This window comes from Crinia signifera, chromosome 1 (assembly GCF_055691185.1).
Source record: "Crinia signifera chromosome 1, ASM5569118v1, whole genome shotgun sequence".
Lineage (NCBI taxonomy): Eukaryota > Metazoa > Chordata > Amphibia > Anura > Myobatrachidae > Crinia > Crinia signifera.
The window spans coordinates 4,109,510-4,123,926 of NC_139217.1; the positions used below are offsets into that span (position 1 = coordinate 4,109,510).

At 48.7% G+C, this 14,417-nt stretch overlaps 1 protein-coding gene across 1 annotated transcript in view; it reads right to left on the reverse strand.

The window, feature by feature from the left end:
- The window catches only part of LOC146058550 (putative carboxypeptidase X1), a 120,319-nt gene that overhangs the window by 50,064 nt on the left and 55,838 nt on the right, over positions 1-14,417 (reverse strand). The window contains exon 3 of the mRNA XM_083170852.1: positions 3,490-3,599. Coding sequence (XP_083026978.1) covers positions 3,490-3,599 — 110 coding nt within the window. The remainder of the gene's footprint in view (positions 1-3,489; positions 3,600-14,417) is intronic.

The window sequence follows — 14,417 nt, forward strand, 5'->3', positions numbered from 1 at the left end:
GACCTGTACTGTAAGTACCCATGTGAGACAGTGACCTGTACTGTAAGTACCCATGTGAGACAGTGACTTGTACTGTAAGTACCCATGTGAGACAGTTACCTGTACTGTAAGTACCCATGTGAGACAGTGATCTGTACCGTACAGATGTGAGACAGTCACCTGTACCGTACCCATGTGAGACAGTCACCTGTACCGTACCGATGTGAGACAGTGACCTGTACCGTACCGATGTGAGACAGTGACCTGTACTATACCGATGTGATACAGTCACTTATACCGTACCGATGTGAGACACTGTCCTGTACCGTACCGATGTGAGACAGTCACCTGTACCGTACCGATGTGAGACAGTGACCTGTATCGTACCGATGTGAGACAGTGACCTGCACCGTACCGATGTGAGACAGTGACCTGTACCGTACCAATGTGATACAGTCACCTGTACCGTGCCGATGTGATACAGTCACCCGTACCGTACCGATGTGAGACAGTGACCTGTACCATACTGACATGAGACAGTGACCTGTACTGTAAGTACCCATGTGAGACAGTGACTTGTACTGTAAGTGCCCATGTGAGACAGTGATCTATACTGTACAGATGTGAGACAGTGACCTGTACTGTAAGTACCCATGTGAGACAGTGACTTGTACTGTAAGTACCCATGTGAGACAGTGACCTGTACTGTAAGTGCCCATGTGAGACAGTGACCTGTACTGTAAGTACCCATGTGAGACAGTGACCTGTACTGTAAGTGCCCATGTGAGACAGTGACCTGTACTGTAAGTGCCCATGTGAGACAGTGACCTGTACTGTAAGTACCCATGTGAGACAGCGACCTGTACCGTAAGTGCCCATGTGAGATAGTGACCTGTACCGTAAGTACCCATGTGAGACAGTTACCTGTACCGTAAGTGCCCATGTGAGACAGTGACGTGTACCGTAAGTACCCATGTGAGACAGTGACGTGTACCGTAAGTGCCCATGTGAGACAGTGACCTGTACCGTAAGTGCCCATGTGAGACAGAGACCAGTATCGTAAGTACCCATGTGAGACAGTGACCTGTACTGTAAGTGCCCATGTGAGAAAGTGACCTGTACTGTAAGTGCCCATGTGAGACAGTGACCTGTACTGTAAGTGCCCATGTGAGACAGTGACCTGTACTGTAAGTGCCCATGTGAGACAGTGACCTGTACTGTAAGTGCCCATGTGAGACAGTGACCTGTACTGTAAGTGTCCATGTGAGACAGTGACCTGTACTGTAAGTACCCATGTGAGACAGTGACCTGTACTGTAAGTACCCATGTGAGACAGTGACCTGTACTGTAAGTGACCATGTGAGACAGTGACCTGTACTGTAAGTACCCATGTGAGACAGTGACCTGTACTGTAAGTACCCATGTGAGACAGTGACCTGTACTGTAAGTGCCCATGTGAGACAGTGACCTGTACTGTAAGTGCCCATGTGAGACAGTGACCTGTACTGTAAGTGCCCATGTGAGACAGTGACCTGTACTGTAAGTACCCATGTGAGACAGTCACCTGTACCGAACCGATGTGAGACAGTGACCTGTACTGTACCGATGTGAGACAGTCACCTGCACTGTACCCATGTGAGACAGTGACCTGTACCGTACTGACATGAGACAGTGACCTGTACTGTAAGTACCCATGTGAGACAGTGACTTGTACTGTAAGTGCCAATGTGAGACAGTGACCTGTACTGTAAGTACCCATGTGAGACAATGACCTGTACTGTAAGTAACCATGTGAGACAGTGACCTGTACTGTAAGTGCCCATGTGAGACAGTGACCTGTACTGTAAGTGACCATGTGAGACAGTGACCTGTACTGTAAGTACCCATGTGAGACAGTGACTTGTAATGTAAGTATCCATGTGAGACAGTGATCTGTACTGTAAGTACCCATGTGAGACAGTGACCTGTACTGTAAGTGCCCATGTGAGACAGTGACCTGTACTGTAAGTGCCCATGTGAGACAGTGATCTGTACCGTACAGATGTGAGACAGTGACCTGTACCGTACCGATGTGAGACAGTGACCTGTACTGTACCGATGTGAGACAGTGACATGTACTGTACAGATGTGAGACAGTGACCTGTACTGTAAGTGCCCATGTGAGACAGTGACCTGTACTGTAAGTGACCATGTGAGACAGTGACCTGTACCGTAAGTGCCCATGTGAGATAGTGACCTGTACCGTAAGTACCCATGTGAGATAGTGACCTGTACCGTAAGTGCCCATGTGAGACAGTGACCTGTACTGTAAGTGCCCATGTGAGACAGTGACCTGTACTGTAAGTACCCATGTGAGACAGTGACCTGTACTGTAAGTGCCCATGTGAGACAGTGACCTGTACTGTAAGTGCCCATGTGAGACAGTGACCTGTACTGTAAGTGCCCATATGAGACAGTGACCTGTACTGTAAGTGCCCATGTGAGACAGTGACCTGTACTGTAAGTGCCCATGTGAGACAGTGACCTGTACTCTAAGAGCCCATGTGAGACAGTGACCTGTACCGTAAGTGCCCATGTGAGACAGTGACCTGTACTGTAAGTGCCCATGTGAGACAGTGACCTGTACTGTAAGTACCCATGTGAGACAGTGACCTGTACTGTAAGTACCCATGTGAGACAGTGACCTGTACTGTAAGTGCCCATGTGAGACAGTGACCTGTACTGTAAGTGCCCATGTGAGATAGTGACCTGTACTGTAAGTGCCCATGTGAGACAGTGACCTGTACTGTAAGTACCCATGTGAGACAGTGACCTGTACTGTAAGTACCCATGTGAGACAGTGACCTGTACCGTAAGTGCCCATGTGAGACAGTGACCTGTACCGTAAGTGACCACGTGAGACAGTGACCTGTACTCTAAGTGCCCATGTGAGACAGTGACCTGTACTGTAAGTGCCCATGATTGACAGTGACCTGTACTGTAAGTGCCCATGTGAGACAGTGACCTGTACTGTAAGTGCCCATGTGAGACAGTGACCTGTACTGTAAGTGACCACGTGAGACAGTGACCTGTACTGTAAGTGCTGTGTAATATATAATAACAGAAATACTACAGTACTGGCATTGGCAAATGTGATTATTTATCCAACAAGCCCAGGCAAGTGCAGACCCGCTGTGCCACATGCCAACTACGGAGCCCCTGTCTCATTACTCTGCCAGATACACTCTCTGGGATATTCTGCACATGAGGAACCACTGATATAAGGACACAGAACGAGAGGCTACACTACATTAGGTCACATTTCCCTCTCAGTGTGGGATACATTGTTCTGTTCTCAGTATACTTCCAGCAATGGAATAGAGAGTCCTGGAGACGGTATCTGGAGAGTCCTAGAGGCGGTATCTGGAGAGTCCTGGAGGCGGTATCTGAGGACAGGTCTGTGCAGTGACTGGTACACGTATGGAGAAATGCATGAGTCAGAACCGTGGCCTGTCAGTGGCTCTTTCCCACCTGTATGTTGAGACGTCCTCGGTGGGAGCCCAGGCCATAGCGTTTAATGCTGGAAGCTCTCAGCTGCTGGTCAGTCACCCTCAGAGACTCCAGTCCCAGCGGAGGACACTCTACAAGGGCAGAAGAAGGACTGAGCATGAGTACAGCTGACATGGGGACAGGAGCTCGCACACAACACTCATACCCCAACCACAGAACATCCTGCTCAGCTAAATACGTTACTATGGGAAGAACAGGATACATGTGGAGGGGATTCCTTCACTAAGACACAATGGGTGATACTAAGTGGGCTGTGATTTTTAGTAAGGTTCTAAAATCGCACATTATCGCATTTTCCAATATCAGGATAAAAAAAAAAAAAAAAAACAGACTATTTAGTGAGATGCAAATGTACGGAAAAAATGTGATATGGTGCGATATTCAGTCATGAAAATGTGAATTCGGCCATTTAAAAAAAAAAAAAAAAAAAAACTGCGTAAGTCTAAATATCGCACTCTATTAAATCTCGGCCAACGAGAGACATCTAGCGGACGTTGTGATGTCACCTACAATAGGTTTTCTCTTGCGCTCTGGATTCTTTACTGTATATTGTTTAATAAAAGTAGAAAACAGTCCATTCAATAATAACACTATTGTATAGCTTGCTTTTGACAGACAATAGTTGACCCATAGCATAATCCTACGATGCGTTTCACCAGATATCTGACCACTTCATCAGACACATTTGTGAGGATAGCTGCTTTGTACAGGGAGGAGGACCATACAATCTTCTCTAAGCAGTACAGTATGTCCAGGATCTGCTCGTGAATGAAATACAGTAACCCTGTGCATTACCACTGTCGCTACCAGTTGTTATTGATGTTATTGGTAATATTTTATACTGTGGTTTTTTTTGTCGATTGATGAGATCGGCTAGAATCAAAGCCTTGGACAATGAAATGAGTCTCCCAGAGTCACCACAATATATCGAGAGTCAGAGGCAGCAGGTGATACATGGAACATCCAGGAACTCACCAGGGAGAATAGATACATGGTACATCCAGTAACACACCGGGGAGAACAGATACATGGTACATCCAGGAACTCACCAGGGAGAACAGATACATGGTACATCCAGTAACAGACCAGGGAGAACGGATACATGGTACATCCAGTAACACACCATGGAGAACAGATACATGGTACATCCAGTAACTCACCAGGGAGAACAGATACATGGTACATCCAGTAACTCACCAGGGAGAACAGATACATGGTACATCCAGTAACTCACCAGGGAGAACAGACACATGGAACATCCAGTAACTCACCAGGGAGAACAGATACATGGTACATCCAGTAACTCACCAGGGAGAACAGATACATGGTACATCCAGTAACTCACCAGGGAGAACAGATACATGGTACATCCAGTAACTCACCAGGGAGAACAGATACATGGTACATCCAGTAACTCACCAGGGAGAACAGATACATGGTACATCCAGTAACTCACCAGGGAGAACAGATACATGGTACATCCAGTAACTCACCAGGGAGAACAGATACATGGTACATCCAGTAACTCACCAGGGAGAACAGACACATGTAACATTCAGTAACACACCAGGGAGAACAGATACATGGTACATCCAGTAACTCACCAGGGAGAACAGATACATGGTACATCCAGTAACTCACCAGGGAGAACAGATACATGGAACATTCAGTAACAGACCAGGGAGAACAGATACATGGAACATCCAGTAACAGACCAGGGAGAACAGATACATGGAACATCCAGTAACAGACCAGGGAGAACAGATACATGGAACATCCAGGAACTCACCAGGGAGAATAGATACATGGAACATCCAGTAACTCACCAGGGAGAACAGATACATGGTACATCCAGTAACTCACCAGGGAGAACAGATACATGGTACATCCAGTAACTCACCAGGGAGAACAGATACATGGTACATCCAGTAACTCACCAGGGAGAACAGATACATGGTACATCCAGTAACTCACCAGGGATAACAGACACATGGAACATCCAGTAACACACCAGGGAGAACAGATACATGGTACATCCAGTAACTCACCAGGGAGAACAGACACATGGTACATCCAGTAACTCACCAGGGAGAACAGATACATGGAACATCCAGTAACAGACCAGGGAGAACAGATACATGGAACATCCAGGAACTCACCAGGGAGAATAGATACATGGTACATCCAGTAACTCACCAGGGAGAACAGATACATGGTACATCCAGTAACACACCGGGGAGAACAGATACATGGTACATCCAGTAACTCACCAGGGAGAACAGATACATGGAACATCCAGCAACACACCGGGGAGAACAGATACATGGTACATCCAGTAACAGACCAGGGAAAACGGATACATGGTACATCCAGTAACACACCATGGAGAACAGATACATGGAACATCCCGTAACTCACCGGGGAGAACAGATCCATGGAACATCCAGCAACACACCAGGGAGAATAGATACATGGAACATCCCGTAACTCACCGGGGAGAACAGATCCATGGAACATCCAGCAACACACCAGGGAGAATAGATACATGGAACATCCAGTAACTCACCAGGGAGAACAGATACATGGTACATCCAGTAACTCACCAGGGAGAACAGATACATGGTACATCCAGTAACTCACCAGGGAGAACAGATACATGGTACATCCAGTAACTCACCAGGGAGAACAGATACATGGTACATCCAGTAACTCACCAGGGAGAACAGATACATGGTACATCCAGTAACTCACCAGGGAGAACAGACACATGGTACATTCCGTAACTCACCAGGGAGAACAGATACATGGTACATCCAGTAACTCACCAGGGAGAACAGATACATGGTACATCCAGTAACTCACCAGGGAGAACAGATACATGGTACATCCAGTAACTCACCAGGGAGAACAGACACATGGAACATCCAGTAACACACCAGGGAGAACAGATACATGGTACATCCAGTAACTCACCAGGGAGAACAGATACATGGTACATCCAGTAACTCACCAGGGAGAACAGATACATGGAACATACAGTAACAGACCAGGGAGAACAGATACATGGAACATCCAGTAACAGACCAGGGAGAACAGATACATGGAACATCCAGTAACAGACCAGGGAGAACAGATACATGGAACATCCAGGAACTCACCAGGGAGAATAGATACATGGAACATCCAGCAACACACCGGGGAGAACAGATACATGGTACATCCAGTAACTCACCAGGGAGAACAGATACATGGTACATCCAGTAACTCACCAGGGAGAACAGATACATGGTACATCCAGTAACTCACCAGGGAGAACAGATACATGGTACATCCAGTAACTCACCAGGGAGAACAGATACATGGTACATCCAGTAACTCACCAGGGAGAACAGATACATGGTACATCCAGTAACTCACCAGGGAGAAGAGATACATGGTACATCCAGTAACTCACCAGGGTGAACAGATACATGGTACATCCAGTAACTCACCAGGGAGAACAGACACATGGAACATCCAGTAACACACCAGGGAGAACAGATACATGGTACATCCAGTAACTCACCAGGGAGAACAGATACATGGTACATCCAGTAGTTCACCAGGGAGAACAGATACATGGAACATCCAGTAACAGACCAGGGAGAACAGATACATGGAACATCCAGGAACTCACCAGGGAGAATAGATACATGGAACATCCAGGAACTCACCAGGGAGAATAGATACATGGTACATCCAGTAACTCACCAGGGAGAACAGATACATGGTACATCCAGTAACACCGGGGAGAACAGATACATGGTACATCCAGTAACTCACCAGGGAGAACAGATACATGGAACATCCAGCAACACACTAGGGAGAACAGATACATGGTACATCCAGTAACACACCGGGGAGAACAGATACATGGTACATCCAGTAACTCACCGGGGAGAACAGATACATGGTACATCCAGTAACTCACCAGGGAGAACAGATGCATGGAACATCCAGTAACAGACCAGGGAAAACGGATACATGGTACATCCAGTAACACACCATGGAGAACAGATACATGGAACATCCCGTAACTCACCGGGGAGAACAGATCCATGGAACATCCAGCAACACACCAGGGAGAATAGATACATGGAACATCCAGTAACTCACCAGGGAGAACAGATACATGGTACATCCAGTAACTCACCAGGGAGAACAGATACATGGTACATCCAGTAACTCACCAGGGAGAACAGATACATGGTACATCCAGTAACTCACCAGGGAGAACAGACACATGGTACATTCCGTAACTCACCAGGGAGAACAGATACATGGTACATCCAGTAACTCACCAGGGAGAACAGATACATGGTACATCCAGTAACTCACCAGGGAGAACAGATACATGGTACATCCAGTAACTCACCAGGGAGAACAGACACATGGAACATCCAGTAACACACCAGGGAGAACAGATATATGGTACATCCAGTAACTCACCAGGGAGAACAGATACATGGTACATCCAGTAACTCACCAGGGAGAACAGATACATGGTACATCCAGTAACAGACCAGGGAGAACAGATACATGGAACATCCAGTAACAGACCAGGGAGAACAGATACATGGAACATCCAGGAATTCACCAGGGAGAATAGATACATGGAACATCCAGCAACACACCGGGGAGAACAGATACATGGTACATCCAGTAACTCACCAGGGAGAACAGATACATGGTGCATCCAGTAACTCACCAGGGAGAACAGATACATGGTACATCCAGTAACTCACCAGGGAGAACAGATACATGGTACATCCAGTAACTCACCAGGGAGAACAGATACATGGTACATCCAGTAACTCACCAGGGAGAACAGATACATGGTACATCCAGTAACTCACCAGGGAGAACAGATACATGGTACATCCAGTAACTCACCAGGGAGAACAGATACATGGTACATCCAGTAACTCACCAGGGAGAACAGACACATGGAACATCCAGTAACACACCAGGGAGAACAGATACATGGTACATCCAGTAACTCACCAGGGAGAACAGATACATGGTACATCCAGTAACTCACCAGGGAGAACAGATACATGGAACATCCAGTAACAGACCAGGGAGAACAGATACATGGAACATCCAGGAACTCACCAGGGAGAATAGATACATGGTACATCCAGTAACTCACCAGGGAGAACAGATACATGGTACATCCAGTAACACACCGGGGAGAACAGATACATGGTACATCCAATAACTCACCGGGGAGAACAGATACATGGAACATCCAGCAACACACCAGGGAGAACAGATACATGGTACATCCAGTAACACACCGGGGAGAACAGATACATGGTACATCCAGTAACTCACCAGGGAGAACAGATACATGGAACATCCAGTAACAGACCAGGGAGAACAGATACATGGAACATCCAGGAACTCACCAGGGAGAATAGATACATGGAACATCCAGCAACACACCGGGGAGAACAGATACATGGTACATCCAGTAACTCACCGGGGAGAACAGATACATGGTACATCCAGTAACTCACCAGGGAGAACAGATACATGGTACATCCAGTAACTCACCAGGGAGAACAGATACATGGTACATCCAGTAACTCACCAGGGAGAACAGATACATGGTACATCCAGTAACTCACCAGGGAGAACAGATACATGGTACATCCAGTAACTCACCAGGGAGAACAGATACATGGTACATCCAGTAACTCACCAGGGAGAACAGATAAATGGTACATCCAGTAACTCACCAGGGAGAACAGATACATGGTACATCCAGTAACTCACCAGGGAGAACAGATACATGGTACATCCAGTAACTCACCAGGGAGAACAGACACATGGAACATCCAGTAACACACCAGGGAGAACAGATACATGGTACATCCAGTAACTCACCAGGGAGAACAGATACATGGAACACCCAATAACTCAACAGGGAGAACAGATACATGGAACACCCAGTAACTCACCAGGGAGAACAGATACATGGAACATCCAGTAACTCACCAGGGAGAACAGATACATGGTACATCCAGTAACTCACCAGGGAGAACAGATACATGGAACATCCAGTAACAGACCAGGGAGAACAGATACATGAAACATCCAGGAACTCACCAGGGAGAATAGATACATGGTACATCCAGTAACTCACCAGGGAGAACAGATACATGGTACATCCAGTAACACACCGGGGAGAACAGATACATGGTACATCCAATAACTCACCAGGGAGAACAGATACATGGAACATCCAGCAACACACCAGGGAGAACAGATACATGGTACATCCAGTAACACACCGGGGAGAACAGATACATGGTACATCCAGTAACTCACCAGGGAGAACAGATACATGGAACATCCAGTAACAGACCAGGGAGAACAGATACATGGAACATCCAGTAACAGACTAGGGAGAAAAGATCCATGGAACATCCAGTAACTCACCAGGGAGAACAGATACATGGAACATCCAGTAACTCACCAGGGAGAACAGATACATGGTACATCCAGTAACAGACCAAGGAGAATAGATACATGGAACATCTCATAACTCACCAGCGAGAACAGATACATGAAACACCCAATAACTCAACAGGGAGAACAGATACATGGAACACCCAGTAACTCACCAGGGAGAACAGATACATGAAACACCCAGTAACTCACCAGGGAGAACAGATACATGGAACATCCCGTAACTCACCAGGGAGAACAGATACATGGAACACCCAGTAACTCACCAGGGAGAACAGATACATGGAACACCCAGTAACTCACCAGGGAGAACAGATACATGGAACACCCAGTAACTCACCAGGGAGAACAGATACATGGAACACCCAGTAACTCACCAGGAAGAACAGATACATGGTACATCCAGTAACTCACCAGGAAGAACAGATACATGGTACATCCAGGGTACTTGTTTCCTATCTGGGCGCCCGTCGCGGGCATCGCGGGTACATTTATGTATGGCCGCGACGCAACCGTCGCGATGCCCGCGATTTCCCATTGAAACCAATGTTAAACTTGGAAATCGTGTCGGTCGCGTCGCGGCCGGCCATAAATGTACCCGCGATGCCCGCGACGCGATGCTCACGATTTCCCATAGGAATCAATGTTAAAAGCCGCGATGGACCCGATTTTACTGTTAAATGCCTCAATCCACCCGATTTGGCCATAGGAATCAATGTTAAATGGGCCACAGAGCCCATTAACCCTTAAATGTCCCCCCAAATTTTTGACGCCACCCCACGATCGACGCCAACCCGAAGCGTGGCGAGCGCAGCGGTACGCGTCCTCCGACCTTTTCATGCCCTACTATCCACTAGGGCGTGGTGTGAGAATATAATAGTGTGGCGAGCGCAGCGAGCCACCGAGCCCGAAGCGTGGCGAGCGCAGCGAGCCCCGCGAGGGGACGCGGATACCTTCACAATTATGCGCGTCCCCTTGCGGCCTTCACAGTGAAGGTATCCGCGTCCCCTCGCGGGGCTCGCTGCGCTCGCCACGCTTCGGGCTCGGTGGCTCGCTGCGCTCGCCACACTATTATATTCTCACACCACGCCCTAGTGGATAGTAGGGCATGAAAAGGTCGGAGGACGCGTACCGCCGCCCCTCGCGGGCTCGCTGCGCTCGCCACGCTTCGGGTTGGCGTGGATCGTGGGGTGGCGTCAAAAATTGGGGGGGACATTTAAGGGTTAATTGGGCCTAATTCAGGGTTAATATGGCCAAATCGGGTCAATTGAGCCATTTAACAGTGAAATCGCGGTCAATCAGCCTTTTTAACATTGTTCCCTATGGGAAAATCGCGGTGATCGCGGTCATCGCGGGCATCGCGACCATCCAATTTTACCCGCGATGCCCGCGATTTTTACCCCCGATGACCGCGATTTTGATCGTGGGCGCCCAGATAGGAAACAAGTACCACATCCAGTAACTCACCAGGAAGAACAGATACATGGATACATGGACACTCTATACTCTGGGTATAAGTGAGAGGTGGACACAAATATGGCTGCTGCATCTACTGGTGGTCACCCGGCTGTGACTTTATACAAACACTGCTGCAAATTCCATTTTGGGCATACTCCCCTTTTGAATGACACCCATTGTCACTGTTTCACTGAGTATCGGTTGTACCATCAGAACTGGCATCACTGATAACGCCGTTTTCCGCCCATTTACTGTCTCCTATTTGAAAGCTGAGCAACCACTTTTGCCTGATTAATCAAACCTGGATGCTGTGGGGGATTTACCAGTGTCCTGCGGTCAGATAGCCACCAGTGAATGGCTTGCTATAATCACGCAGCTCTGGGGCCAGCTGCACATCCATTCACAACTCTCTCACCATCTCCTGATCTTCCCAGTCTGTGTGTTACCCAGAACCTATTCTGCCAGTAAGATAGATACAGGCCGATCCAGGCCGGAGCTGATGTCACACGCCTTCCCTGAAAATGGGCGGGCATTTTTCCTGACACTCCCAGAAAACAGATGGACGACACCCACAAACGCCTGCTTCCTGTCAGTCAACGTGTAACCAGCTTGCAATTAGAAAAAAAGCTGTATTTTATCGCAGGACGGCATCGCACATGTGCGCTAGGATCCACACACATTGCAGCCCAGCGATCAGGTCTGGATAACCCCCTCTTATACGGACCACTTCCATGCAAGCGCTGCACCTCCCTGACACCTAACTGTCACTGCTGAATATATTACCAATACAGTTCTCCGTGTGTGTCTGACATCACAACTGCAACTCTGTATGGGGAGAATCATCATTGGCCGCACCAAGAGACACAGAAATAACTAAGACGGTAAACCAGACCTGTTCACACGGGCGATTATCAATAGACTGCCATCTGCCCCCCAGCCCAGTGCTATTATGCAGCAATAGGGCCACCTGACAGCCGGGGCGGCTATAGTGGGTGTCTCCTGTCAGTGTCAGGCTGCTGCATGAGGAGGAGCCGGCCACCAGCAGATCTGTATCTGGCCCCCAGCCCAGTGCTATTATGCAGCAATAGGGCCAGCTGACAGCCAGGGCGGCTATAGTGAGTGTCTCCTGTCAGTGTCAGGCTGCCGCATGAGGAGGAGCCGGCCACCAGCAGATCTGTATCTGGCCACCATAAGGGGGGTACAGGAAGAATGTGCTGCAGGGACAGGACAGGTTCCCCCTCACCACTGGATAATGGCCATCGTTTGTTTAGGAAACATCAATGGTTCATGGCCAATGTCCAATAGTTTTGACATTGATGGGGGAGAACCATCAATGTCAGGCTTAAATGAATAGTTTTGTTTTGCTTTTTCCAGGGACATGGAGCATAGCTCTGCCCAGGACACCCATGAAGCCCCACCTCTGTATTCTGATTGGTCCACAGACAAATCAGTCAAAGACAAAGGATGACCATCAATATGTAAAAACATTGATGGTCATTCATTGCACAGTTATGCACCATCGATGATCAGGTGCACTTCTCATCACTGGCAAAGGAAACGATGGCCATCCCTAGTATCCTTTTCTACAATCTCCGTGGTCTGCAGTAGCCCCGCCCCTAACAAACTCTCGTCCTCCTCACAGTTCTCCTTCCTCCCTGGTCCCTGCTGCTACTGGGACTGCACAGGAGAAGGCTGGGCCGGGCACAGCACAGGAGAAGGCTGGGCCAGGCACAGCACAGCACAGGAGAAGGCTGGGCCAGGCACAGCACAGGAGAAGGCTGGGCCGGGCACAGCACAGGAGAAGGCTGGGCCAGGCACAGCACAGCACAGCACAGGAGAAGGCTGGGCCAGGCACAGCACAGCACAGGAGAAGGCTGGGCCGGGCACAGCACAGGAGAAGGCTGGGCCGGGCACAGCACAGGAGAAGGCTGGGCCGGGCACAGCACAGGAGAAGGCTGGGCCGGGCACAGGAGAAGGCTGGGCCGGGCACAGCACAGGAGAAGGCTGGGCCGGGCACAGCACAGGAGAAGGCTGGGCCGGGCACAGCACAGGAGAAGGCTGGGCCGGGCACAGCACAGGAGAAGGCTGGGCCGGGCACAGCACAGGAGAAGGCTGGGCCGGGCACAGCACAGGAGAAGGCTGGGCCGGGCACAGCACAGGAGAAGGCTGGGCCGGGCACAGCACAGGAGAAGGCTGGGCCGGGCACAGCACAGGAGAAGACTGGGCCGGGCACAGCACAGGAGAAGACTGGGCCGGGCACAGCACAGGAGAAGGCTGGGCCAGGCACAGAACAGCACAGGAGAAGGCTGGGCCAGGCACAGCACAGGAGAAATAGTTACAGGCTGGGCCAGGCACAGAACAGCACAGGAGAAGGCTGGGCCAGGCACAGCACAGGAGAAGGCTGGGCCGGGCACAGCACAGGAGAAGGCTGGGCCGGGCACAGCACAGGAGAAGGCTGGGCCGGGCACAGCACAGGAGAAGGCTGGGCCAGGCACAGAACAGCACAGGAGAAGGCTGGGCCAGGCACAGCACAGGAGAAATAGTTACAAGAAGTCAATCGCACAAGATAAAAAATTTAGCAACATTCAGTATTTCAAGTAAGTTGAAATACCCCCCCCCTAAAGTATTGAAGTTAATGGGGGGTGCTACCACTGGAAATGTTTTACTTGATAGATACTGTATGTGGAGAAAAAGAATTGTCACGTTGTGATGCACCAACAAAAAATATAACACATAAAATGTAACCTTTATTCAATGATAAATAAAAATTGTGAAGTATACAGTATAAAAACACACAAACAATAAATATGTAAGACAAACACAATAGGAATGTGGTTTAAAAACGTTGCAGACGTGGGTGTACTGTATGTGCGCCTATTAATTCACTCACTTCTAGGCGTTTGTCAGACATAAGC